The following is a 23,584-nucleotide window of genomic DNA, read 5'->3' on the forward strand; positions in this document are numbered from 1 at the left end:
CGCAGGATCTGGAGCCCCGGGAGCTGGGACCCCCAAAGCCGGGCCCGAGGTGGGTGACCTCAGAGGACTTGATGGTAGAGTCGCTGGCATCTCGGTTTCCTGGAGGATCAGCGGCCTGTCTGGGCATCCGGGGCTCCCCCAGCTCTGCAGAAGGGGGTGCCCTCGGGGAGTGAGGGGAGGCCCCGGGAGACGCGTTTGGGGCAGGCGAGGCCCGGGCTGCGGTGACTTCACTGGGGTCCCAGTGTCACCCCGCCCTCGCCCTGCAGACGCGCGATGCTGCCGTTGGTGCAGAACCTGCCCCTGACCCCGCCCGACCTGGCCGCCCCGCCGCGCATCGCGCTGGACCCGCCGGGCCTGTTTTCGTCCCACGGGAGAGGGCGCACCGTCTCCCTTCGGCCCTCTCAGGCTTCCGCTTACAAAATGTTTGGCTCTAGACGCCTTTCGATTTCGCTCTGGCAGTAAAAGGATTTTGCTCCCCCAGGGCAGTCGAGACGTGAGGGGAGTTTTGGATCCGCGTCGGTAAAAAGACCTGAAGGGCATTGACACAAGGTGGCATTTGTGGCCCGGTCTCATCCCTCAAAGGCCGTAAGTCCCCTGGGGTGTAAGAAAGTGGTCCACCAGCAAGGATCCGCTAGAACAAGCGGCCCAGTGTGCAAAGCCTTTGGTGTGCTGCTCCGTCCTTTGGATGAACTTCTCTGGCCCACGAGGGGCTTCTGGGCCAGTGCAGGAGAAGCCAACAGGAAAGACAACTGCGTCTCTTAGACCTGGAGCTTCCTCAGGCTGCTCTGGGTTGAATGAAAACAGGGGCTTCTAGGAAAGGTCCTCTCCTAGAAGCCCAGGGTCCCCTTGGACCTTAAAAGGCAGACAAGAGGAGAAAGGCGGGAGTCCAGGTGGAGGCAGAAGGTGGTCCCCCGCCAGCGGCCTGGGAGGTGGGCGCTCGGGCACTGTCCCCAGATTGCCAGCCGTAGGGGCTGGGATTGGTCGTGGTGGGGTGTTTCCGGGAGCAAAGCGTCCTGAGGTCTCTCAAGTCATGAATAAATTGACTAGTAAGGCTCTTAAGCCTCCATTCCAGAACTTCCCTGGGTGCCGAATCCTCATCTGGAGCTCTACCCGGGGTTATGGACTGGGGAAACTCCAGAGAGGGAGTTGTGACTGGTTTAAGCCAATCATGGCGGCTGCGGCCAGGTTCAGGAGTGAGCGTGTGACCTGCGTTAGTCTAATCAGGGGCCGGCAAAGGAGTTACATCCCACTGGGCTGGCGCCCCTCCCCCCCAAGAGGTCATCAAGGCGCTGTGTGGTGGCACCTCGTGGACAATGAGAGGAGCCCCCAGTACTTTCCTCCAGACCAGGAGGACGGCAGGCAGGACCGGAACGTTGACGGTGTCACTGAACAATCGGCTCTGTCTGGAGCCACCCTGACCTTCAGTTATGCTGGATAATAGAACGTCCCCGGGTTTTCTTATACCCGCAGCCAAATCTATCCTAACCGATAGGTTACCTGTGGTCAGGTGGTGAGGGTTAAATTCGGTAACACCTGGGAAAGCCCTTATTGGCTCAGCACTGAGCAGTCACTCAGCATGAGTTGCTACTTTTTAAGCTTTTTTTGGGAAGTTACTTGATTTATGAGGTTGTGTTAGTTTCAGGTGCACAGCAAAGTGATTCAGTTACACATATATATGTATTCTTTTTCAGATTCTTTTCCCCTATAGGTCATTACAAAACACTGAGTAGAGTTCCCTGTGCTCTACCATAGGTCCTTGTTGGTTATCTGTTTTATATATAGTAGTGTGTTCATGAGTTATTTTAAAGTCTGGGATCCACAGACTGTAGGCCAGCTCTGGCTATGGGCTTGGCATTGGTAGGGTATAAAGAGGGGTGTGGAGCCGGAATGTGGTTTCATGGGGCTCAGGGAGCAGGGAAGGGAGACGAAACCCCCTTTTCTCCTTGGAGCGACAGGGAAGTGGGAGCAATCAGGCCTCCTGGTGAATGGGCAAAATCTAGGCCTGGGTACCATGTGTGGGGTCTGAGGCAATGTATCTGTCAGTGGAGGAGGGACAGAGGCGAAGGATGCTGAGGCCTGGGGGCGGTGAGAGAGGGGCTGCTCCTCCAGTCCTGCGGGACACGGTCACTCACTATTTGGCGTTCATTAATTTCAGTAATTTCTTTCCCTTTGGAAAAGCCCAGAGACCTTTGGGAGAAGTAGCCGATCAAATCTGTGACACAGTGTGAATGAGGCTGAGGGTCACACCCTTCGTGAGAGAAAGACCTCTGAAGTTAGGGGTTGGAGCTGCTGAAACTGAGTAAAAGGCCAGAGAGACCAGGACACTTTCACCCATTCAGGGTTCTTTTTTTAAAAAATTAATTAATTAATTAATTTATGGCTGTGTTGGGTCTTCGTTTCTGCGCGAGGGCTTTCTCCAGTTGCGGCGAGCGGGGGCCACTCTTCATCGCGGTGCGCGGGCCTCTCACCATCGCGGCCTCTCTTGCTGCGGAGCACAGGCTCCAGATGCGCAGGCTCAGTAGTTGTGGCTCACGGGCCTAGTCGCTCCGCGGCACGTGGGATCTTCCCGGACCAGGGCTCGAACCCGTGTCCCCTGCATTGGCAGGCGGATTCTCAACCACTGCGCCACCAGGGAAGCCCCCATTCAGGGTTCTTGAGCACCTTCTGCCTGCGTGGCCTGGCGGGAGACGCTTGGGGGATATTGTGACATGTTCCCCTCAAGAAGTTTGTCTGGGGCGTCTGACCGAGGTGACTTCGGGCCCAAGGGAGACATTCAGAGCTGATGCTCGGGGCTGGAGACCCCTGATTGGGTGGGACCGCAGCGTTAGTAGCTGAGGTCACGGGTGGAGCCACCAGGGGAGGGTGTGAGGGGAGGAGAGAAGGGTGGGATCTGGAACACTGGCCGCAAAGCAAGGAAAGCAAGGAGCCTGGGACAGTGAATAGAGAGGACTGATCCAGAGAAGCAGGGACAAACGGGGGGGCAGTTTTAAGAGGAAGGAAGACTGTTCACAGCGTTGGCTGCCCCAGAGAAGCCAAGAGGGCTGCTGACCGCATGTGCTCCCGGGAGGTCATGCTGACGGGCTGGAGCTGGTTGTCTGGGGGGTGGGCAGGCGTGGGCGTGACTGTCCTGCTGGCTGGTGGACGGATGCTGGGGAAACAGAAGTACCTCATCCAACTTACGCTATAAATCGTTGGTTCTAAAGGAAGGTGAGATGTGGAGAGAAAGAAAGAGGAGGGTGACTTCTTGCCGTGCTGGTCACGGGAGAGGCTCACTTCTGTTACTGAGGGGGAGATGCCGCAGATACGGGGAAGGAGGGGGTCGGGATCCAGGGCAGGAGAATTAGTCGTCCCTAAGGGAGGAGCTCCCCCGGGGAGCGGCAGAGGCATTTCCGCCCCCGAGTCCTGGAAGCAGGAGGTGGTGTTGTACGTGGCCCGGAGGCCCCGGCGAGGAGTTGCAGATACGCAGAAGCATCTGTTGACCTGGGCTGCGCGTGGTCTGCTGCCTTCAGCACGGGGCTGCCCCAGGGGAAGGTGCGAGTACCTAGTTCCTGGGGTCACGGGCTGAGCAGGGTCTGGCAGTGCAGGAAGGTAGCCACACCACTGTAGGCAAAGGAAAGGGGAAGTAGAAGCAAGTAATGGAAAGAGATGGGCCTCACTAAAAAAAAAAAAAAAAAAAAAAAAAAGCAAGCAGGTGAGAAGTTGAGAAAGTCGGTGACAGTGTGTGGGAACCCTGGACCCTGATGATTAGCCCGGAGCGCACTGGACTTGAACTAGGCAACAAAACCATGATAGGAATGAACGGGCCATGGGAATGGGCAAAGAAATATATCACACCAACGTACGTTTGGGTTTTCTATTTATTTACTGGGACAGAAAAATTGCCCTTCACCAGTCTTGTGGTGCCGTGATTTCGGGGCAGTGCATAATCTGTAGTTTGCACATAGTGTACCTGATAAAGTTCTGCTTGGAAATGTAGTAAAAACCTCAATAACTTGGAGTTAGGTAGGCCAGAGGGTGAAGTCTTATTGTAACTAATTAAAATTTTTTAAAAATTAAAGAAGCAACTTTTACTTGTACCAGATGCTTGAAGTAGTCGAAAGCAGGGTGATGAAAGTGGGCACTTCAAGGTCTGGGAAGCTACTTGTACCCATGATGAGGGTAGAATAATTGTACGTATATTTTGCTTTTAAATGCGGGACTGAGAGAGGCTGTAAGGTAGGTGCGAAAGCGTTTGGAAGCTGTTTACGTTTTTGAGTTGGTCAAGCAAGCGCGGTCCAAGTTTGCTGATTATTTTCACTGTCTCCAGAAGGTGACAGAACAGACAGGGAGACCTGGGTGGGCTCCTCAGAGCCATGGGGGGAGGCCCCCTCACACGACAGCCCCTCACCCTTCCTCCTGCGTCTAAGGCGTCTCTCTTAGGGCTTTGTTGCTTTGTGTTCCAGAGCTCTAACATTCTGAGCCTCCTTTCAAATAATCCCACTGGAGTTAATGATGCACACCGTGCAAAAGTGCTAGTGGAACAGAAGGAGGGGGGGTTCTAGGGCAGAAGGGGAAGATCCCTTTTGGAGCAGAAGCCCCCTGGTTGGGCAGCGCTCGGTAGGTGCTAAAAATGGTCACTATGAGCAGCCAGGGGTTCCAGCATTTGGGCACCTGCTGGTCCCCACTTCTTATCACTCGTTTAGCAAACCCTTTTATTACAGCTAACACAAGGCTCATATGCGCTGGCATCTGTTTTGATATATCAAATAAAAAACATATAAAAGTAAATATTCAGTATAATATCAAGTTAATTTTTCTTATGATACCCTCAACAACATTTGCAAATCTCTCCTCTTCCCAAATTACCAATGATGATTCCTTCAGCAACACTGGAAAAAGGTAATTTTTAATTTCAACCCCAAATCTGTATACGATCAGTTTCATCGACTGGGACCCAGTTAGTTCAGAACAAACCAGTTAGTACGAGATGAAAGCAGTCACACTAGCTGTTTATAGACATCTTTTTAATGTTTTACTTTAAAACAAATAATCCCAGTAAAAGAGAGCAAAGGAAATTACATTTGAATGGTAGCTTGAAATGGATATGATATTCCTGATTTATTTGTTTTCAGGAAACAGACAACTGCATTGTCATACACGAATTCCAGAACTGCTCACTTAAATGCACATAATTATATTAAATTAAGTTTCTCTTACAAAAACATAACCATGTCATTTTAAGGCAAAAAATAGCTTCTGGGGAGATAAGTTAACATTTATGATATTTTCTCAATCTGGATGAAGTGACCTATTCACTTAGTTGCTCAGTTGCATCATTCCTTATAGTTTGCTTTGCAAACAGGCATGAGAATTAGTCACTTTGTGCCTGATTTCCTCCTCTCTGTTAGGCTTGTTTTTTACTGGCAAATTAAGAACGTTCAGAATCACTGAGTCAAGGGGAGGCAAGAAAGGCACCTTAGAACAGGAGATAAAGACTTAAAAACTCAATCAAGTGTCTTCTTTAAACAAAACTTGCAATCTACACATGTTAATTTAGTTGAACAAAATGCAAACATTTAGATCAGACAGAGCAAAATTTTTCAGTTCACATCCTAGAAGGGATGTTTGCCATGAAGCGTTAGCTCGATCAGCCCCACGAACTGCAGAAGGCAGACGAACACGGACTGAGAAAGCCGGCGGCTGATCAGCGCTCAGCTAAATTGTGCTTCGAGACGCCGTCTGGGGTTGACCGAAGGGACTTTGCTAAAGTGTAAGTGGGAGGCCCCTCTCAGCTCCACCGAGAGGAACAGAGCAGACACAACCCTCCAGTTTTCACACAAGACAACCGGCTTTCGACATCCAGGACTTTTTGCGCTATAGAGTAAGACAGACACAAAATGGTCATGGCTTGGATGTATGAAAGCTTTTCCCAACATGGTTTACCACACGGGGCTGTGGGTAACCCTCAGTGATGGGCTTAGGTTTGTTTCTGAATCTTCCGTCTTCAGCAACGCCGGATGAACTGTACTGTGTCTGAGGCCTAAAGGGGCCAAAGAAGGGGTCCCCCGTACATTCAGAGTTCCTGCTGCCAGTGGGGTTTGACCCGGACAGAGTGTGTCCAAGACTCAGTGCTACCTGAAAGCTGCTATCTCCTGCCTCTTCCTCGGCTGACACCTGGAGAGGCCTGCCGTGCACGGCGGGGGTCTGGCCTCGGGTCAGTGGAAGGGTGTGTGTGTGTGTGTGTTCTTGTGTACAACCTCCTTGGGAGGATGGATCACAACTTAAGAGTGGAGACATGGGTAGATGAAACATTGCATTTAATACTTTACTAACAAACACTCTACGTTTTGAAAATGAAAATAATGGCTTCGAAAGCTTGAGAACCTCTTCTTAACTGGAGTGTAAAATTTAGACTCTCTTCTGCCTATCTCCAGCACCCAAGCACACTCTGAACGACACGCTCCGGGGGAGTGTGCTAGGATCCCGGTGGGGCGAGAAGAGGAATCTTGCCAAATTTCAGTGTTTATCAAAAAGGACAGGGTCTTAAAAGGCTGAGAAGCGCATTTCGGGTGAGTGGAGAAGCGGTTTACTTGGGGATGTCGGCTGGTGAAGTCCAGAGGGGAACTTGTGGCAGGGAGCCCATAAGCCTGTGGAGAAGAAAAGTCGGGGGGAGTCTGGGGTGGAGAAACCCGGCTGGGGAGAGAGTTGGGAGGGACTTGGCAGGTGTCAGGGCATCTTCTGGCCTCTGGGTGGCCGGCGACAGCCCTGCTGCGTCCTCCTGGCCGCTGGGAAAGTTTTCCCGGAGGCAGCACTACTGCCAAGGAAAAAACTCTTCCTTTTTAAGTCCTCCTGTGGTGAGAGTTTAACCAGTGTTCTCTCGCTTCTCCTGGCCCTTTGGGTGCCGTTACCTTGGCTGAAGTTCTGCCGGTCTGGGCTAGCGAGGCTGGTTTCTAACAAGCGGTCAACTTTGCTTGCCTTCTGGTACATACATTTCTCCTTTGGTGTCCCTTGGTCTTTTTGCTGCCACGCTATATTATTAAGTGTTTTGATTCGCAGACCCCGCCCGTGTTACCTGACTTCGAACCATAAAATGTTTGTACCAGGAAACTGAACCAGTAATTTCAGACTGGGGGCAACATTCTTGGGAAGAATAGAAAATGTGCACTACAGTATAAAAAGTAAAGGACGTTTAGTTTTAGCCTTCCATATGCAAAATGTACTACCTAATAGCAAAAAACATTCAGGGCATATTAAAAAATAAATGCCTTTCAAAATTCTCTGCTTATATATAAGAATAAGGGATGTTTAGGTAGTTGAATTCCCTAGCAATATTCGTTTTCTACAAAAATCAAGTTCTTTTCTTTTGGTTTGTTTCCCTCTCTCTCATGGCCCTGGAGGGGGAAGTCATTTTCTTGAGCTTCACTTGTTTCCCGGTGTCGCGTCTGGATTCTTTTCAAGCCTTTTCCATCCCCGTCTCGATCACTCACACGTCCGCTCCCAGGATCACTCACACGTCCGCTCCCAGGATCCTGCGTGTGTATCAGCCGTGGGAAGAGCCTCTCGCACTTGCCTTTAGCGGAGAGCGCTGCAGGGCACATACAGGTCAGCCCTGCCCGGCCGGCTGTCCGCTGCTCGGGCCTTGGTGTGCTTGTGCAGCAGCTGATGGAGCGAGCCATCAGGGAATACGTTTCCACTGAAGTCAGATGTGTCAGCGAGTCAGCCTATTTGCCCCACTGGCCCTGAATTTCACCGTTTGCACATTTTCTAACCGACTAACATTCTCGCATAAAGAACATGAAAATGACGTGCAAAGTTGCTGGCCACAGCGTTTAAGCCACCAAAAGCGCACGAACTGACATTCAAATTACATTAATAATAAAATGCCTGACTAGGAACGGGTTGGCAAGTACGTCTTGAACAGGCAGCCGTTTCTGTGATTCCCCAATTCTGCTTTACTGGACACCCTGTTAGCAGCTGATACTATGTTTACATGTACGCAAGTCATGGCCTCATTCTGAAACTGTATTCTGTGTTTTACCACAAAGCAGAAATGCCTGAAATTTGAAGGCGCTTACTCCCATCATTTCAAAACACGGAGTCCAACCTTGTAAACGACCTGACCTTGACATTTTCACACACACCACAGCACCAGCAGTGTTGATTTCTCAGGAGTTTTAACTCGAGGTACCTTCCTGAATGAGGGGTAATGTTGTCCTACCTGGGAAGTTCAGCCATCCCCTGAACATGCATTGTCATGCAATTAAAAGGTAACGGGCTTGGAAACTGCCTTTCCTGCTCTTCCTGATTCTTGGGCATTCAACTTTTGAGAAGGGCCTCCCGAAGAGTTCATGCAGCGACATGTATGGCTGAGAGGCTGCGGGGCAAGGGAAGCGAACGAGGGCCTCATTTCAGCCTGGCGTGGGCCCGGCCGAGGGCCTCCGCGCCTCCCGCCACCGGGCCCGCGCTCCGAGATGATCGGGACCGTCCAGTCCTGAGAGAGTCCGACGCCAGGGCGGGTTCCCGGGCCGGCGGCCCCGCGTCCAAGGCGTCCGACCCGGCCTCCTCCGGACCCGCCTCTTCATCAGTTATAAACAATTTGGATTCCCTCCATTTGGGGTAAAAATCCTGGCTGCCCCTGGAGCCGCTGGACTCGCTCCCCGACAGCGGCACGTCCAGGTCCTCCGCGGACCGGATCAGGTTCTGCACCGACGCCGACTTGCCCCGGTCCTGGGCCGCCGCGGGCCGGACGGAGAGCAGGGCCGCGCCGTCCAGGTCGAGGCTCTGGCGCAGCGCGCGCTCCTTGGCCGCCACGCGGTCCTTGGCGGCCTCGAGGCGGGCGGAGACGTCGGGGAGGCCGTCGTGTGGGCCCGCGGGGCCGGGGGCCAGGGCCCCCAGGGCGGGCAGCGGGGCCGGGATCTGCAGGGTGGCGGGAGCCGCCGGCCGGGCCGCGCCCACCCCCGGCCCCGCCGGGCCGTCGCCCAGGCTCCCGGGCCCCAGGGCCGCCGGGGGGCTCAGCGCGTACAAGGTCTGCGCGCCCAGCTCGCCGGGCGCGAGGATGAGCTGCAGGCCCCGAGCCAGGCCCGCGCTGGCCGAGCGGGGCAGGCGGCCGCCGGGCGGGGCCGGGCCCGGCAGGTCTCTGCCGCCGGCCGGGCTCTGATAGTCGGCGGTGTGCTCGCAGTCGAAAGGCGGGATCTGCACGGGGGCCAGCGCGAGGGCCGAGGCCGAGCCTTTCCGCAGGGCGTGTTGGTAGATGTCCAGCAGGCAGTCCAGCTTGGCCTCGATGGACTGGACCTGAAAGGGGGGAAAGCGCACACCTGTTGATCAGAACGTAAGAAGAAGTCCGGCTATGCCTGCACAGTGAAGTCCGGAGAGGCAAGTAGGATGCCGTCCTGACTCGGCACCAGCTCAGGATGCCCCGTCCGGCCATGAGGGCGGCAACGGGGGGGCTCAGAGGCGGACGCTCCGGCGTCGGTCCGCCTGGTCTCCACTGGCGCCCCTCTGCCTCCCCAGCCTTTAAAATTGATTTTCAGGGGCTTCCCTGGTGGCGCAGTGGTTAAGAATCCGCCTGCCAATGCAGGGGACACGGGTTCGAGCCATGGTCCGGGAGGATCCCATATGCCACAGAGCAGCTAAGCCTGTGTGCCACAGCTACTGAGCCTGCACCCTAGAGCCCACGAGCCACAACTACTGGGCCCACGCACCACAACTACTGAAGCCCACGAGCCACAACTACTGAAGCCCGTGAGCCACAACTACTGAAGCCTGCGCGCCTAGAGCCCGTGCTCCGCAACAAGAGAAGCCATCGCAATAAGCCCTCGCACCGCAACGAAGAGTAGTCCCCGCTCTCTGCAACTAGAGAAAGCCCACGCACAGCAATGAAGACCCAACGCAGCCAAAGATAAAATAAATCATAAAAAAAAAATAAATAAAATTGATGTTTTGAAAAACCATATAAGCACTCTACAAAGGCAACTTCCAGACCCTCCTCCCTGATCAGGTTCCCCTTCCTCAGCCTCTTCCCTGAAGACATTCTGGACTTTACTGCTGTCTAGCAGGAAACTTACTCTCTAAGAAATCAAGACCCTAGATACTGGGACTGCCCTGATGGTCCAGTGGTTAAGACTCTGCGCTTCCACTGCAGGGGGTGCAGGTTCCATCCCTGGGCAGGGAACTAGATCCCACAAGCTGTGCGGTGCAGACAAAAAAAAAAAAAAAAAAGACCCTAGGTATCAATCTAGGCGATTCTAAATTTAAAAATAAAGGTATAAAATGCTTGGAATATTTATAATTAAATTGGGGGAGCATTTTGATTTCTAAAAACTGTCTGTATGACACAATACACTCTCAGGGTCAACAAACATTCAGTGCACTACCATAGTTATTATGCTTTTTTTTTTTAATTGACCTAAGAGAGAGGCAATGAAAATAACCAAAACACAAATAAAAAATAGATCTTCGTTATTCTACTGTTGGAAATCTATAGTTGTTTGCAGTTCGAGTGTTAACTGATGAGAGGAAATTTTCTATTTCTTATATGGAAATCCAAATGTTTTAGAGAAACACTGTCTATGCATAAAGAAAATTTAATTTATTTGCTCTTTCTTGATTTTATTCCTTTTAAAATCTATTACTCACTAAAATGCATCCAACTGCCTATAATCAATCTTGATTAAAAAAAAATTCTGGCTACTTCACTCCTGTTAGAATGGCCGTCATCAAAAAGATAAGAGATAACACATGCTGATGTGGATGTGGAGAAAAGGGAGCCCTCCTGCACTGTTGGTGGGAATGTCAACTGGTGCAGCCACTGTGGAGAGCAGTATGGAGGTTCCCCAGGAAATTAAAAATAGAACTACCACATGATCCAGCAATTCCACTGTTGGGACTATATCCAAAGGAAACAAAAATTAACTCAAAAAGATGTCTGCACCCCCATGTTCATAGCCAAGACTCAGAGACAAGTGTCCATTGCAGACCAATGGATAAATAAGTTGTGGTGTGTGTATATATATATATATATATACACAATGGACTATTACTCAGCCATAAAAAACGAGGAAATCCTGCCATTTGCAATAACAGGGATGGACCTTGAGGGCATAACGCTAAGTCAAATAGGTCAGGCAGAGGAACACGAATACTGTATGATCTCACTTATGTGGAATTTACGACAAAAAACAACCCCCTTCCCAAACACATAGAAAAAGGATCAGATTCATGGTGACCAGAGGCAGCGGGTGGAGGGAGGGGAGAGGAGGCAGGTGGCCGGAATGTACCGATTTCTAGTTATAGATAAACAAGTGCCGGGGGTGTGATGCACAAGGGGATGACTGTAGTTAATACTGCTGTGTGGTACCCAGGAAGGTGTTAACAGAGTAGATCCTAAGGGTTCTCATCACAAGGAAAACAAGTTTTTCTCTTTTTGTGCTTTCGTTTTTATTGTGTCTCTATGAGATGATGGGGGCTAACTAAGCTTACTGTGGTCATCATTCACAGTATTTGTAGGTCAGGCCATTATGTTGTATGCCTTAAACTTACACAGGGATATGCGTCAATTATATCTCAGTAAAACTGGAAAAAAATCTGGCTGAAAAGTTAAGCAGTTTAGTTGAGCTAAACCTGTTACCTGTTTTTCAACCTTGACCACTCGGCCGAGCATGCTGAGGTCATCTGTGGTCTCATGTTCTGCGGTTATTTTCTCTCTGCTCTTCTTATCTGATGGGATTTGCCCTTTTCCAAGAATTTGATCCACACTAGCAGAGAAAGAGATCTGATTATGAGTGCTGAAGGTGGACACTGTCCTAGGCTGGAAGGAAGGGTTTTGAAAAGAAAAATACAGTTATCTCTATTTACGTAAGAGGAAATACAAATGAACTTCTTCCAGTTGATGTGCTTATTTTCTTCACATGAAAATTACACGAGGTTAATTTTCTCATTATTCTAGTCCATGATGGAATCACTTATGGCTGATCTTCTGGAGGCAAAAATGTCCTAAACTACCAAGTAATTTGTCTGTTTCCACCCCTGACCAGGTGTTTCTTGAATTCAACCACTTAAAAATGACAAAATCATAATTATGACTATTTCATGTTAATAACAGAACAGATTTTTCAATGAACATTTATCATACATCTGACATATGGAAGATAAGCAGATAAGAAAGCTATAGTCTCCATCTCAGGATTTCTAGTTGGACAGTATACACACATCACATAAGCAAGAAACTCCAGATTAGTTCTGCGAATTCTGCAGCAGTTGAACTTTATAGAAACATTGGGAGGGCACTATACTCAATATTTTGTAATAACCTGTAAGGGGAAAGAATCTGAAAAAAAATAGATATAAATGCATGTATAACTGAATCACTTTGCTGTATACCTGAAACTAACACAACATTGTAAATCAACTATACTTCAATAAAAACAAACAAACAAAAAAACCAATTGAACAAACATATGTTAAATGAAAAAATGCTGTTTGTAATGTTATGGCATTCTCTCCAGGTCAATTGATTTCTGGAAATTATCAATTTAGTTTAAAGATAGTTTACTTTCAAAAACATTAATTCCTTCACCCTCAGAAAAATAAAACTTTACCAGAAAACCATAAATAATCATAGGAATAAATAACAGGATCCTAGTTTACATTTAACTTTTGTTTTGAATGATTAATGGACGCTATTTATGTAAACTATTTCTACCATGCAGCATGAAATGAAATTTAAATTGCAGATTTTACAGTGTATTTTAACTAGTGACCCCATCACTATGAAGAAAAATAAAAGAAAACCAATTACATTTGTAATAAACAAACAAGCAAACAAAAACGTTGGGCGCCTTAGGTAGTTCTATGAAAGGACTTGGAAAACCTTGGCTACCTGGGCAGAGATTGTAACAGGGTCACAGGTGATTTAAAACAATTTCCAAGGAGACCTAGTCAGCCTAAATTGGACGTACTTTCTTCCTTTTTGTGTGTTTTAGGACTGAATTATAAGGAATATTGACTCAACTTTCCAGTTTACTTTGTGTGCACAAGAGTACAAGCAGTCATGACAGCTAATCTATTCAACTGCAGCTCTACAAGGACTGGGTCATTTGTTCATCTCCGGGTGCCCAGGGTACCTGGCACACGTTGCAGGTTCAATACTTACCTGCTGAAGGAATGGACGAAACAACTGTGATTGCTGTAACTAATGTTATAGAAATCAGCAGGTGTTTTACTAAGCGCCTAGTATATGCGTCACCCTGGGCTAAGTGTGCTCTGGGCATAGACAAACATTGAAGACTCAGTCCTTGTGTTCTAAGAACTGTTCAATCGGATGCTGGTAGTTTGGGCCTGATAGTGAAGCAAGACTGTTAAAAAAAAATGAAACTGACTTAAATATTTTGGCTTCAAGATGACACAATCAAACACATGTTTGGAATAACATACTGAACTCATTTCTTTCAACCACTAGAGAAGATGCTCCCTGGAAAGATGGTGTGTATCTAGCCCTGTGCAGGACAGGCATGAAGGGAAGGGCCCAGACTTGGTCCAGGGCCAGGGGAACAAACTTCCCACAGGGAAGCAGTATAAGAGCCAACCCTGCGTTTCTCAGTTTGACTCTCCGGCACAGTATTCCAAGGTGAGGAGCGCTTTTACTCTCTGCAGTGGACTCTCTACTCTCTTTAGGGGGACAGAGGAGGGACAGGTCTGTCTTTGTGGGCTGGATGGTGGGTCAAGTTTAACGAAGGAGAAAGACTAGCTTTTTTCTGAAGGATGGTTAGGATTCAGGCGATAACAGAAACGACAGCAGCATCAACCATTAACATTCCCTGAGCACTTGGTGACCGTGCATTAACTCATTCAATCCTCACCACGACCCTAGGCGGCCACTGCCAATACCCCATTTTCACAGGTGAGACACTGAGACACTGTCGATACGTTGAGGCTTTTAACGACTGATTTACATTTAAATAAAATCTACGTTTCAACGCAAAAGTCCAGCTGTTCACTAAAAAAAAGAGTTAGAAACATGGAATTCAAGAGTTTTCTCTACTAGGGAGAGGTTCCTCCCAGACAGTTTCTGTGCCTGTTCCTGTAGAACAAGTAACCCCCACGTTGCTCACCGTGTTTGCAGGCTTTTAATTCTGCACAGCATGTCCAGGTGACCAGCAGAATACTGTTCGATGACGTCTTTTACGTCATACGGGCGTAATGTTTCCTTAAACTTCCGTTTTGCAACGTGAAACTTCATAATTCTGTAAGAGCAACATATTACATATGAATCTTCATAACTTCACTAAAACAAGTCACCCAAATGGCTCACTAGTATATAGAGGAAACTCTGGGGGAAAAAAGTCACGCATCAAATTATTTTAAGCTCCTGCAGAAATGAAACATGAAAGCCCGAGGTTACGGTGGACAATTTAAGAATATCTCCTGTGAGGCACAGCTTGAATGTAGAAAAACACACTAAAAAAGAGACTAAACATTAATACTTAAGTCTTGCACCTTTTTAATGCCCATTGAAACCCTGAATTAAAATCAAAGTCAAAATGCAATTCTACCTTTTCCATGTAACCCCAAGAAGTCCAAGATCAACACCAAGTGAATGCATCCCTATAAAAATATAAAAGTTGTTAAAATGGTCTTTTATGTAACTATATGCATTTTGGAGATGCAGATGTGCTACAAAACTCTCATTCTCTCTAGGGAAATGTACATTTGTATAGAAATTTATGAAAAGTTTCATAAATTATTTCTGCAGAATACTGCTCAATTAGCTACCCAAGGGTTTTTTTTTTTTGGTTTTTTGTTTTTTTTCAAATGTAACACACTGATCAACTAAGCTGGATGTCTAAACTCTTCAGAGCCAGAGGTTTTATTTATTTACTTATTTATTTGGCCACACCGAGTGGCACGTGGGATCTTAGTTCCCCGACCAGGGATCGAACCCATGTCCCCTGAAGTGGAAGCATGGAGTCTTAACCACTGGACCGCCAGGGAAGTCCCTCCTTTGCCCACCAGAGGTCTTTTTAATTACAGTGTCTCCCCCAACATGGACTCTGTGTTTTAAAACAATATTTCATCAATAAATTTCATGATGTCATGAATAGCTAAGCTGCTTAAGATAACCAGTTACTGCAGTAACTTGATATAATTCCTGGGGAATGCAAAGAAGCACAGCATTTTAATGAATCTGTGCAGCCTTACTGCAGGTAAATGTTAAACTTGTTGGTGTTTATTCAACTATTAATTGGCTCATAGACTCTTATTATCACGCTCATGGGTCCCAGGCTGCAGGTCAGTCAACTAGGCTCTATGAACCAAAATTTATTGTTCCTTGGAGGACAGTGGGAAGATTAGGAACAAATGTAGCGTTTAAGTGGAAAATTACCTATCCTAAGCGATAGCTGACTGCAACAAACCCAAATTGTTTTACTGGTTATAAAGCCCCAAACTCGATCCTGGAATTGTATTGTTAACTTCAAACTGATTGTCTCCTAATCATCCCTGAATCATTTGTCCGTAATGTTCTTACCCCCTTTCTCGACCACACTGGTCTTCCCTGGCCTACCGGGAGAGCGTCGCGTTCCCTAGCACATCCTACCAGCCCGTGGATGGTCTGGCCTCTGCCCACCCCCTCACCTCATCCTCGTCCACTTCCTCCTTGGAACTCGAGGACTTTCCTCTTCCTGAAATCCTACAGGACGCTTAAGACTCGGTTCTAATGTCGCTTTCTTAATGGAAATTTCTGCGATTCTTTCCAAGCAGTTAGTCACTTGTCTATTAACCTTCGTTCTAGTAACTAACACGCCACACTGTGATTACTTGCTTATATACGGCCTCCACCAGGCTGTAGGAGGTCCTTGACCGCAGGGCTGTCTCTGTCTGGAGGCTCCACCTGGCTAGGGAAGGGGGTGACGGGCGGAGACAGCGCCCCTCTTCTCCCCAGACGCTCATCCATCTCCACCCGCTCTTCTGCCTGCAGCCCCACGCCAGCCCTTCCCGATTCTCTCGTCATCAAAGTGCTCATTTCTCAGAGGTCTGTCCTGGCACGCTACCCGAAATGCTAACTGTTCCAGGTTCAGCTCAAGCACGGACCTCTCGAGGAGATTCACTGAGGTCAGAAGCTGTGTTTTCCATCCCAGCAGCTCATAAGATCGCTGGCAAGGATCAGCGAGTCAGCACGCGCTCGCTGAAGAACCGGATGAGGGCCAGCTCCCCTCTGGCTGCCCAAAGCTGTTTATGCTGTTCTATGCCAAGGCAGACTCCTGACACCTTCTGAACGGAACAGATCTGAGTTCTTCACGGCGCGTTTCAGGGAGGCCGTAAGACTCTGACTCTCTTTCGTGAATACCAAAAACTTTCTAAAGTGAAACAAATTTGTGTATTCGTTACTAATTAGGACCCTGCCTGATTCAGAAAAGAATTCTTTAAATAGAAATGCTTCTGAAAACCATGAAAATATAATATTCTTTTCCCTCAAATTACTAACATAATTAGGATTTCACAGAACAACGAAACCACAAATTATAAGATATCATTATGAGGAAGTAAGGAGAAAGAAAAACACACTGAAAGTCAAGGAATAAATGACACCGTAACCCAGTAAGTACCAAATGTAGAGGGAGTGCTAATAGCAAAACGAAACTGTCCAGGGTGAGGAGGGGAGAGCCTGGTGGGAGAGTAATTCAGTTGGCTGAATGAGTTTTATATATCATAGGACCATCCAGAAAACAGGGATGAACACGTGTGGTTAAAGTCTGAACAGAGTATGACCTTAGTTTTCTGGTCCTGAGAGACTGCTGCAGATGCTTCCACAGCTCCTGCGTGCCAGGCTTGCTCCCGGAGGGCGAGGATGGGAGGCGTGCTCCCTGCCCGTCTTGGCCACTGTATGACGACCCTTCTGAGCCAAGACCCCGGTCATCAGGGCCGGGCGATTCGAGATGTTTACACCATCCAGTCACCTCCGCTTCCCTCCCTCCACCCAATCCCCTTGCCTTTCCGGGGACTGCCCTCGGTTTTCTTGGTTGAAATCAGAAGGCAGAGAGCGGAAAATCTGGGAGGCTAAGCTGAGCCCCCTCACTTCCCTGGCCCCGCTGGATGTCTAGAGTGGCTTCCGTCTCTGCCCACAACCAGCTTGACCCGAGCGCTCAGTGCGCGTCTCCTGGACACGGAGCTGGACGGTGGGATGTGAAGGCCTCGCCCTCCCACCCCCTGCCCCGCCGCCTCACGTGGGGTGGGTCTCCCATCGCTGTGCCCTTGCTGAACGGCTGGCCCTGCCCTGAGCCCTTTACCTCCATTATGTCAATGTGGAAGCCCTAAGAGTTTTCCACCTTTGATATCTGGGTCTAGCGAAGGCTCTGGAGGTCGGGTAACCTGTCCCAGGTCACACAGCTAGTACGAGGCCGGTGTTGCTGACACCCCACTAAGCTCGCACCACAGGGCGCCTCTTGGGCAGGCACACTTGTAAAGGTTCAGGGGAATGTCCAGCTGTCTACTGACCTCCTCCTGCCTCCTCTGTGTGCCCTCTGACCCTCACACAAGTAAACCCGAGGCCACGTGAGTCTATTCATCTCACCGCCAGCTCTGTCTTCCCAGGGGGTCCAGTGCCCTCTGCCCTTGAACTGGCTCCCTTCCTTCTCTCCAAGGCCCCTCCCAAGAATCAGGCCTGGGCCAATGTGTGTTCCCCACCCTAATAATTGTAATGTTTCCCCTTTTGTCGCAAATTCTAGGGGTCCTCTGCTTACTTTACCCCAGTCGTAGGATACACACATTGGTCTCATTGGTCATTGGTTTGCTTTACTGTGTACGTTTCCCAGCTACCAGCTACCCATGATGCACTTAGCTTCTGCGAAGTGGAGTGAGTAGGACGTTTTCTGCTTATTTGCAGGAGAAGTGAAGCCCAGAGTTCAATAATTCTAGATTTCAGGAAAGACATGAAGGTGATGACAATTGAGGAGAATGTCCAAAGTGGCTATTAGACTATGAATTTGAAAGGCCTTTTAATTCTTCGATTTTTTTTTTCTCTCCCAGACCATTCCATGTCAGGTACTAAGCTTTCCGATTATGAGGTGAAGGGAAAAGGTGAGAGCTGGGGTTGGAGAGCCCCGAGTTGGGAGGAAGCTTGGTTCACACAGGCAATCCGGAATGTTACGAATCTCTGCCCTCCTAACGCAGCTGGATGTAAATCAGAGGGACCCAAAGTTTAGACAAGGGGTGGAAAGTTCTTTCTGTAAAGGGCCAGGCTGTAGGTCACATGGTCTCTGCTGAAACCACCCATGTCTGCACTGTGGCATGAGAGCAGCCGCAGGCAGTACGTACACAAGAGAATGTAGATGTGTTCCAGTAAAACTTTATTTACAAACACAGCATAGGGTTGGCTTTGGTTCCACCCTGTCGTTTGCTGACCTCTGGTGTAGACACAAGGAAGTGCCTTGAGGCCAGGCAGAAAAAGAGGCAGGAAACCTTAATGGACGCTTATAAAAGAAGTTGAATATGACCTACGTATTGCCTGGTAGAAAGGAGTGTTTGGGCAAATCATTCCGGAGTAAAATTCAGACCTTTAGAGTACATTTAGTGATTAAAATGACAACACTGCCAGGCGGCACTTGGCAGTATAGTCTGCGAGATGCGGACCCTTGTCAGCCCCAATTTGCAGATAAGGAAACTGAGGCCAAGAGCGGTTAAGTAACTGGCTTGAGCTTAAACAGCTGGTAAGTGTGGGATCTGAGCCAGTGTGGCTCCAGTGCTGAGCTCTTAATCACAATGTTTACTCTTGTCTTTAAGATGTTAATATTTTAACACAAAATAACAGCACAGAAGAGATACTTTGGTATGAAAGGGCTCTTTTTGCTCACACGCCTGGCACATAGTGAACGGTGTTCTTACTGGTGTTGTTGGAAGGGCCTTCGGAGGAGGACAGAAGGCGGGGCAGTAGGTTGCACTCTCACTGTCTTTTCCTCATGAGGGCAAACTGTACCCCTGGAGCTAGTACAGTAGCAGAGGGCAAAAGACCCTGAAGCCAGTCTCCTCCGATGCTGCGGGTACCGAAGAGGCTAGGAATCCCGGAGGAGACCTACGCTCAAAACAGACATGCTCCGCTGTGACCACTAGAGGGGGCCAGAGATTCGCCACAAACCTCAACTGGCAACTGGCTTGAAACGGAAGAAATCTGCTCAGGCAATTTTCTGAGCACGAAGAAATAAACCAAAGCAAAGTTAAACCCCGGGTGGAATATAGGCTATATATACACACAACACATGTGCACTTATAAGGAAGTGTAGGTGCATTTGTTGTGCTGCCATGAGTTACAGAATCTTGCAAAAGTCTTGTCCCAGGCCTCTGAGTCAGGGTAAAAACCCTGCATACGAATATGCAGAGATAAGAACGACGAGAAAACAGAAGCGGCGGTGACTGTGCCACCACCAGACAGATGGACGGGCGGCCAACAGCCAGACCTCGTGTGGGCGGAGGGCTCAGCCAACTGAACCAGGGAGGCAGCTTGATGGGCTTTACGTAAAGGGCAGCAGAGTCCCCAAGCCCCGCCGTCCCTTGCCATCAGCCAGGGAGCCTAAAACACGCCGACGCCTGGGTCCCACCTCCAGAAACGTCATTTAATTGATCCAGAGGCTTTATAAACCTCCTCGGGTGATTGGAACCTGCAGCCCAGGTTATGAACGACCGACAGGAGGTGGGACTGGGGTGGTACTGGGGTGGGTTAGAATGGCCTCCACACGAAGCAGTGACGGCGGGTCTTTGTCGTCTTCCGAGTCACACAAATCGTGCCCACGAGGCAGCGCGTTCATGTGCCTGGGTGTCAGACCCCCAGTCACACACAACCCAGTACCTCCTGCCCCCGCTTCCGGAGTAAGACCCGAAGTTCCACGCAAGAGCCAGCTAACAAGTCCCATCAGCTTCTCAAGGACTGCCTTGGAAGGGGAAGCAAGTGCCGGGTGACGGGTCCATTCATTCTTTCAGTAAATAGTCATCGAGCTCCTACCACGGTGTGTGTGTGGGCCCTGGCTGTGCTGGGAAGGAGCTGAAGAAGCCTCTAGGGACCACGTGGTGCCCGTCCGTCCCTCTGCGGCGTCCTGGTGGGAGGAACTGTCCCTTCGCCAGGAGCTCTAACAGGACTCAAGAGCCCATGTGCCTAGAGCCTGGGGCCCTGGACGAGCTCAGGGTGGTTGCTTCCCTGCGTGATGCTGGAAAGAGGGACCGAATCAGGCACTCGTCACACATTCACTGAGCACCTACGACGTGCCAGGCTCCGTGCTGGAGGCCGGGGATCGGTCAGGAGGGCAGGCAGAGAAGCAGGAGGGGAGCGTGTACCCCAGACTTCTCCCGCATGCACCCCCACCTCTGGGGAGAGATGATCAAATTCCTCAGGGCTCAGAAATGGCCGCCTGATGTCCCAGACCTCCTGTTTTTGGTGTGGATGCGCCCAACTTCATGTCGGTGCGTCGTGTCCGTCACCTCTACTGATGAGCGTTCCATACCCACCTCTTTTGCTGTTCAGCAAATTCAATCCCCTGATTGACTCCCCAGGAGAGACACAGCATCTGTCTGCCTGAAAAGGAGGGGCCCGGGGCTTGTCCTGCAAGTGACCCAGGGCCTCTGGTCACTGACTCTCTCCTGAGGCAGCCCTCTCGAGCCTTTCAGAGTCCAGTCAAGGGGTGGTGCAGATCACGGGGCAGATTCGGCAGACAACTAGGCTGAGAACTTGATAATGTGGGTCACCACCGAAGGCGTGTGGGTCACTAGTTGGATGATTCATTAAGGTTATTTTCCTGTTAATACCTAATCATGACTCAGTAATGCAGGTCTGCATTTGTGTATACGGTATCCAGACTTTGAGACTCTTCGAAACCAGTTATAGAATCGCATACCGAGACTCCTTTACCATCCTGTCATCTCAGACTGGGCTACTAGCCAGTGACTAAGGAGCCCCAGGGCTGCCCGGATGCGCTGGCCAGTCTCATTTTCTTGCTTTCAGCTCTTGATAGAGACGTAAATTAGCCCCACTGTATACAATCTACCAGATGTCCTCACTAAAGGGCCAGGCAGATACCTTCCGTGGCTGACTTAGGGGTCAGGAAAGTTCTGTCGTCACATTGCTCCCATCACTGGGAGTAGGGTTTTTCTTCTAATGCTTAATATTGTTTTATATTCAGGATTTAGTAAGTTCTTCTGTTCATTCTGTTTGGACTTCTTTCAAAGAGATAAGAGTAGTAAAACGCAAGTAAGAACTTCCGGATCCAAGCAAGTCTACAAATGGGTAAATTTCCTTCCTAGGCTTTTGTGAGCAGTAATACGGTAACTACATTTGGGCATTTTATTTTCCTAGGAGTATAAAATCCTGTACAAATTTTAAAGTGTGAAACAAACAAGTAAATAAACAAAGTGCCCATACATACTGATTGCTCTTGAATAGTTTTCGTCTCAGCAATGAATAGGAGATTCAGTTTAAATTATACCCAAATAAAAGGTTAAAAATTAGATGCTGCAAAGTAAGTGCGTTTTCAGTGAACACACTGGTTTAATGAAGTCTCAGGGCAAAATGCGGTCACAAGCAATTATCTTCAAAACAGAAACAAACAAAAAGAATATTCCAGGGCTTCCCTGGTGGCGCAGTGGCTGGGAATCCGCCTGCCAATGCAGGGGGACACGGGTTCAATCCCTGGTCTTGGAAGATCCCACGTGCTGCAGAACAACTAAGCCTGGGAGCCACAACTACTGAGCCCACGTGCCACAACTACTGAGCCCGCGTGCCTAGAGCCCATGTTCCCGATGCAGCCAAAACTAAATAAATAAATTTATATATAAAAAAAGACTATTCCAGGGAGTATATTAGCTGATTAAAAAAATCTCATAAATGATCCATAAAATGTTCCCCAGCAGCGTTCTGTACTGTCATGTGTCACAGACTTGGCTGTCAAGAATGACTTCATAGCGACTTGCAAACCAAGACTCACCATCTCTGCTAAAACAGCAGAGACGCCATCAGCAAAGTCAGGGACTGGTGATTAAACAGCTTGCGGATTTAACAAAAACCCACAGTGGCAAACATGTGCCTCTTCTTCTCTATTTGCGGGGTGTTCTTGCCTGAAGCTTGAAGTGAGGCTTGAGAAGGATGCAGAGCTGAAAATACATTTTAGAGGAGAACGTGCACGCCTCCTGGAGTAGGCGGAGCCCAGGGCGAGAAAACCCGAGAACCTCAGCACTCGCGCCGGCTGACAGCAAGGCCCGCTGCGCGCACCCTCAGAAACCGACTGGTCATCGGTGGGTCCCCGCTTGGCTGATCAGACCCGAGCGATGTCAGAAGAGCCGATGATGAGTCTTTGCTGGTTATAAAGAAATTCTGGACACCTCACCTCTGTTCCTACTAGCGTGAAAGATTCTCACAGGTGATTTGAAAAAATGGCTTTTACCATCTGGCTTCAACCTTTTTTTTGCCTCTACTGAGTTTTTCTCCAACGTCCCGGTGGCTTCCTCGGTGCCGCTTCCCAGGGACCTCCTGGAAAGGAGCAGGTCCCCTTTCTCCTCTTGACCTCTCAGCAGCCTTTCACACAGTGGACCCGCTTTCCGCTCCCAACGCTCCCCCGCCTCGTCCTCCGTCCTCCGTCCTCCGTCCCGTCTCCTGGTTCCGTCTGTCTGGCTGCCCCGGGTCCCTCTCGATCAGCGCCTTCTCTCTTCCGCAGCTCCTTAGGGTTCCTGAGCCGGAGATCCTGTCGGGACCACCGTCTCTCTTTCCTTCACGCTCTCCAGGGGACGCTTCTGGAAACCATCCACGTCTGCGCTGACGGCCGCCGAGGCTGTCCTGGTCCCAGCCGTCTCTCCTGGGCTTCAGATCCAGGGCTCCACCTGCCTGCTGGGCGGCCCCTCAAACGACACTGGCAACAGTGCGCCGTCTCTACCCGCCCCCCTGCCCCAGCGCCCGGGCGCCTGTCTCACCCTCGATTCCTCCGCTCCCTCCTCGCCAACCATTAAAGTCCAAACCCTGTTACTGTTTCCGTCGGAAGAGCCCCGGCGTCGTCCCCGCTTCCCTTCACCGGGACCCGTGGCCCCCGCCCCCGCAGATCCGGCGCTTGCGACGACGAGTGTCCCCTCGTCCCAGCCTGCTCCCGCGCTGCCGTCAGTCACCGTCCTGAGTGCGGGGCGCAGCGCCAGCCTGGGCGGGTGACTTCCGCACGTGCAAGCCCCGCGCCCTCCGGCTCCCCGGACCCGCGCCGGCCCCTCTCGGCCTGGCCTCTCCTCGCCCGTCCGCTCCCCGCCCCCTGGCTCCTGGTCACTGCGGCCGCCTAGACACACCCGCGGGGCCCGCACGACGGCCCCTCCCGGCTCCGAGCGGCGGCCGCTTCCTCCTTATCGTTTGCCCCTGTGGCCGGCGCACGGAGAAGTGTCACGTCTCATTTCAGCGCAGGCTCCGACCCCCTGGGAGGGTCTTTAGAGGGCGGCGTCCCGCGGCCCGTGTGGATGGGGGCGGCAGAGGCGAGTCACGCCCACCTCTCAGGCCCACTGGACGTCGTGGGACGGCGCTGCGCGACAGCGGGTCACCCACGGGGGCTGTGGGGACACTGCCGCGTGCTGGGTGACGAAACTGCCCTTCCAGCCGCTAACG

The 23,584-nt window shown here is 50.1% G+C and overlaps 1 protein-coding gene across 5 annotated transcripts in view; it reads right to left on the minus strand.

Annotated features, from left to right (window-relative positions):
- Nucleotides 1–5,012: 5,012 nt before the first annotated feature.
- The window catches only part of KCNQ5 (potassium voltage-gated channel subfamily Q member 5), a 572,451-nt gene continuing 553,879 nt past the window's right edge, over nt 5,013–23,584 (minus strand). For all 5 annotated transcript variants that reach the window (XM_059941800.1, XM_059941798.1, XM_059941799.1 and 2 more), the window contains 3 exons: nt 14,088–14,219; nt 11,606–11,732; nt 5,013–9,270 (listed from right to left, as the gene is read on the minus strand). In XM_059941800.1, the coding sequence (XP_059797783.1) occupies nt 8,383–9,270; nt 11,606–11,732; nt 14,088–14,219 (1,147 nt within the window). In that variant the 3' untranslated portion in view covers nt 5,013–8,382. The remainder of the gene's footprint in view (nt 9,271–11,605; nt 11,733–14,087; nt 14,220–23,584) is intronic.

The sequence above is a fragment of the Balaenoptera ricei genome, chromosome 12 (genome assembly GCF_028023285.1).
Source record: "Balaenoptera ricei isolate mBalRic1 chromosome 12, mBalRic1.hap2, whole genome shotgun sequence".
NCBI classification, from domain to species: Eukaryota; Metazoa; Chordata; class Mammalia; order Artiodactyla; family Balaenopteridae; genus Balaenoptera; species Balaenoptera ricei.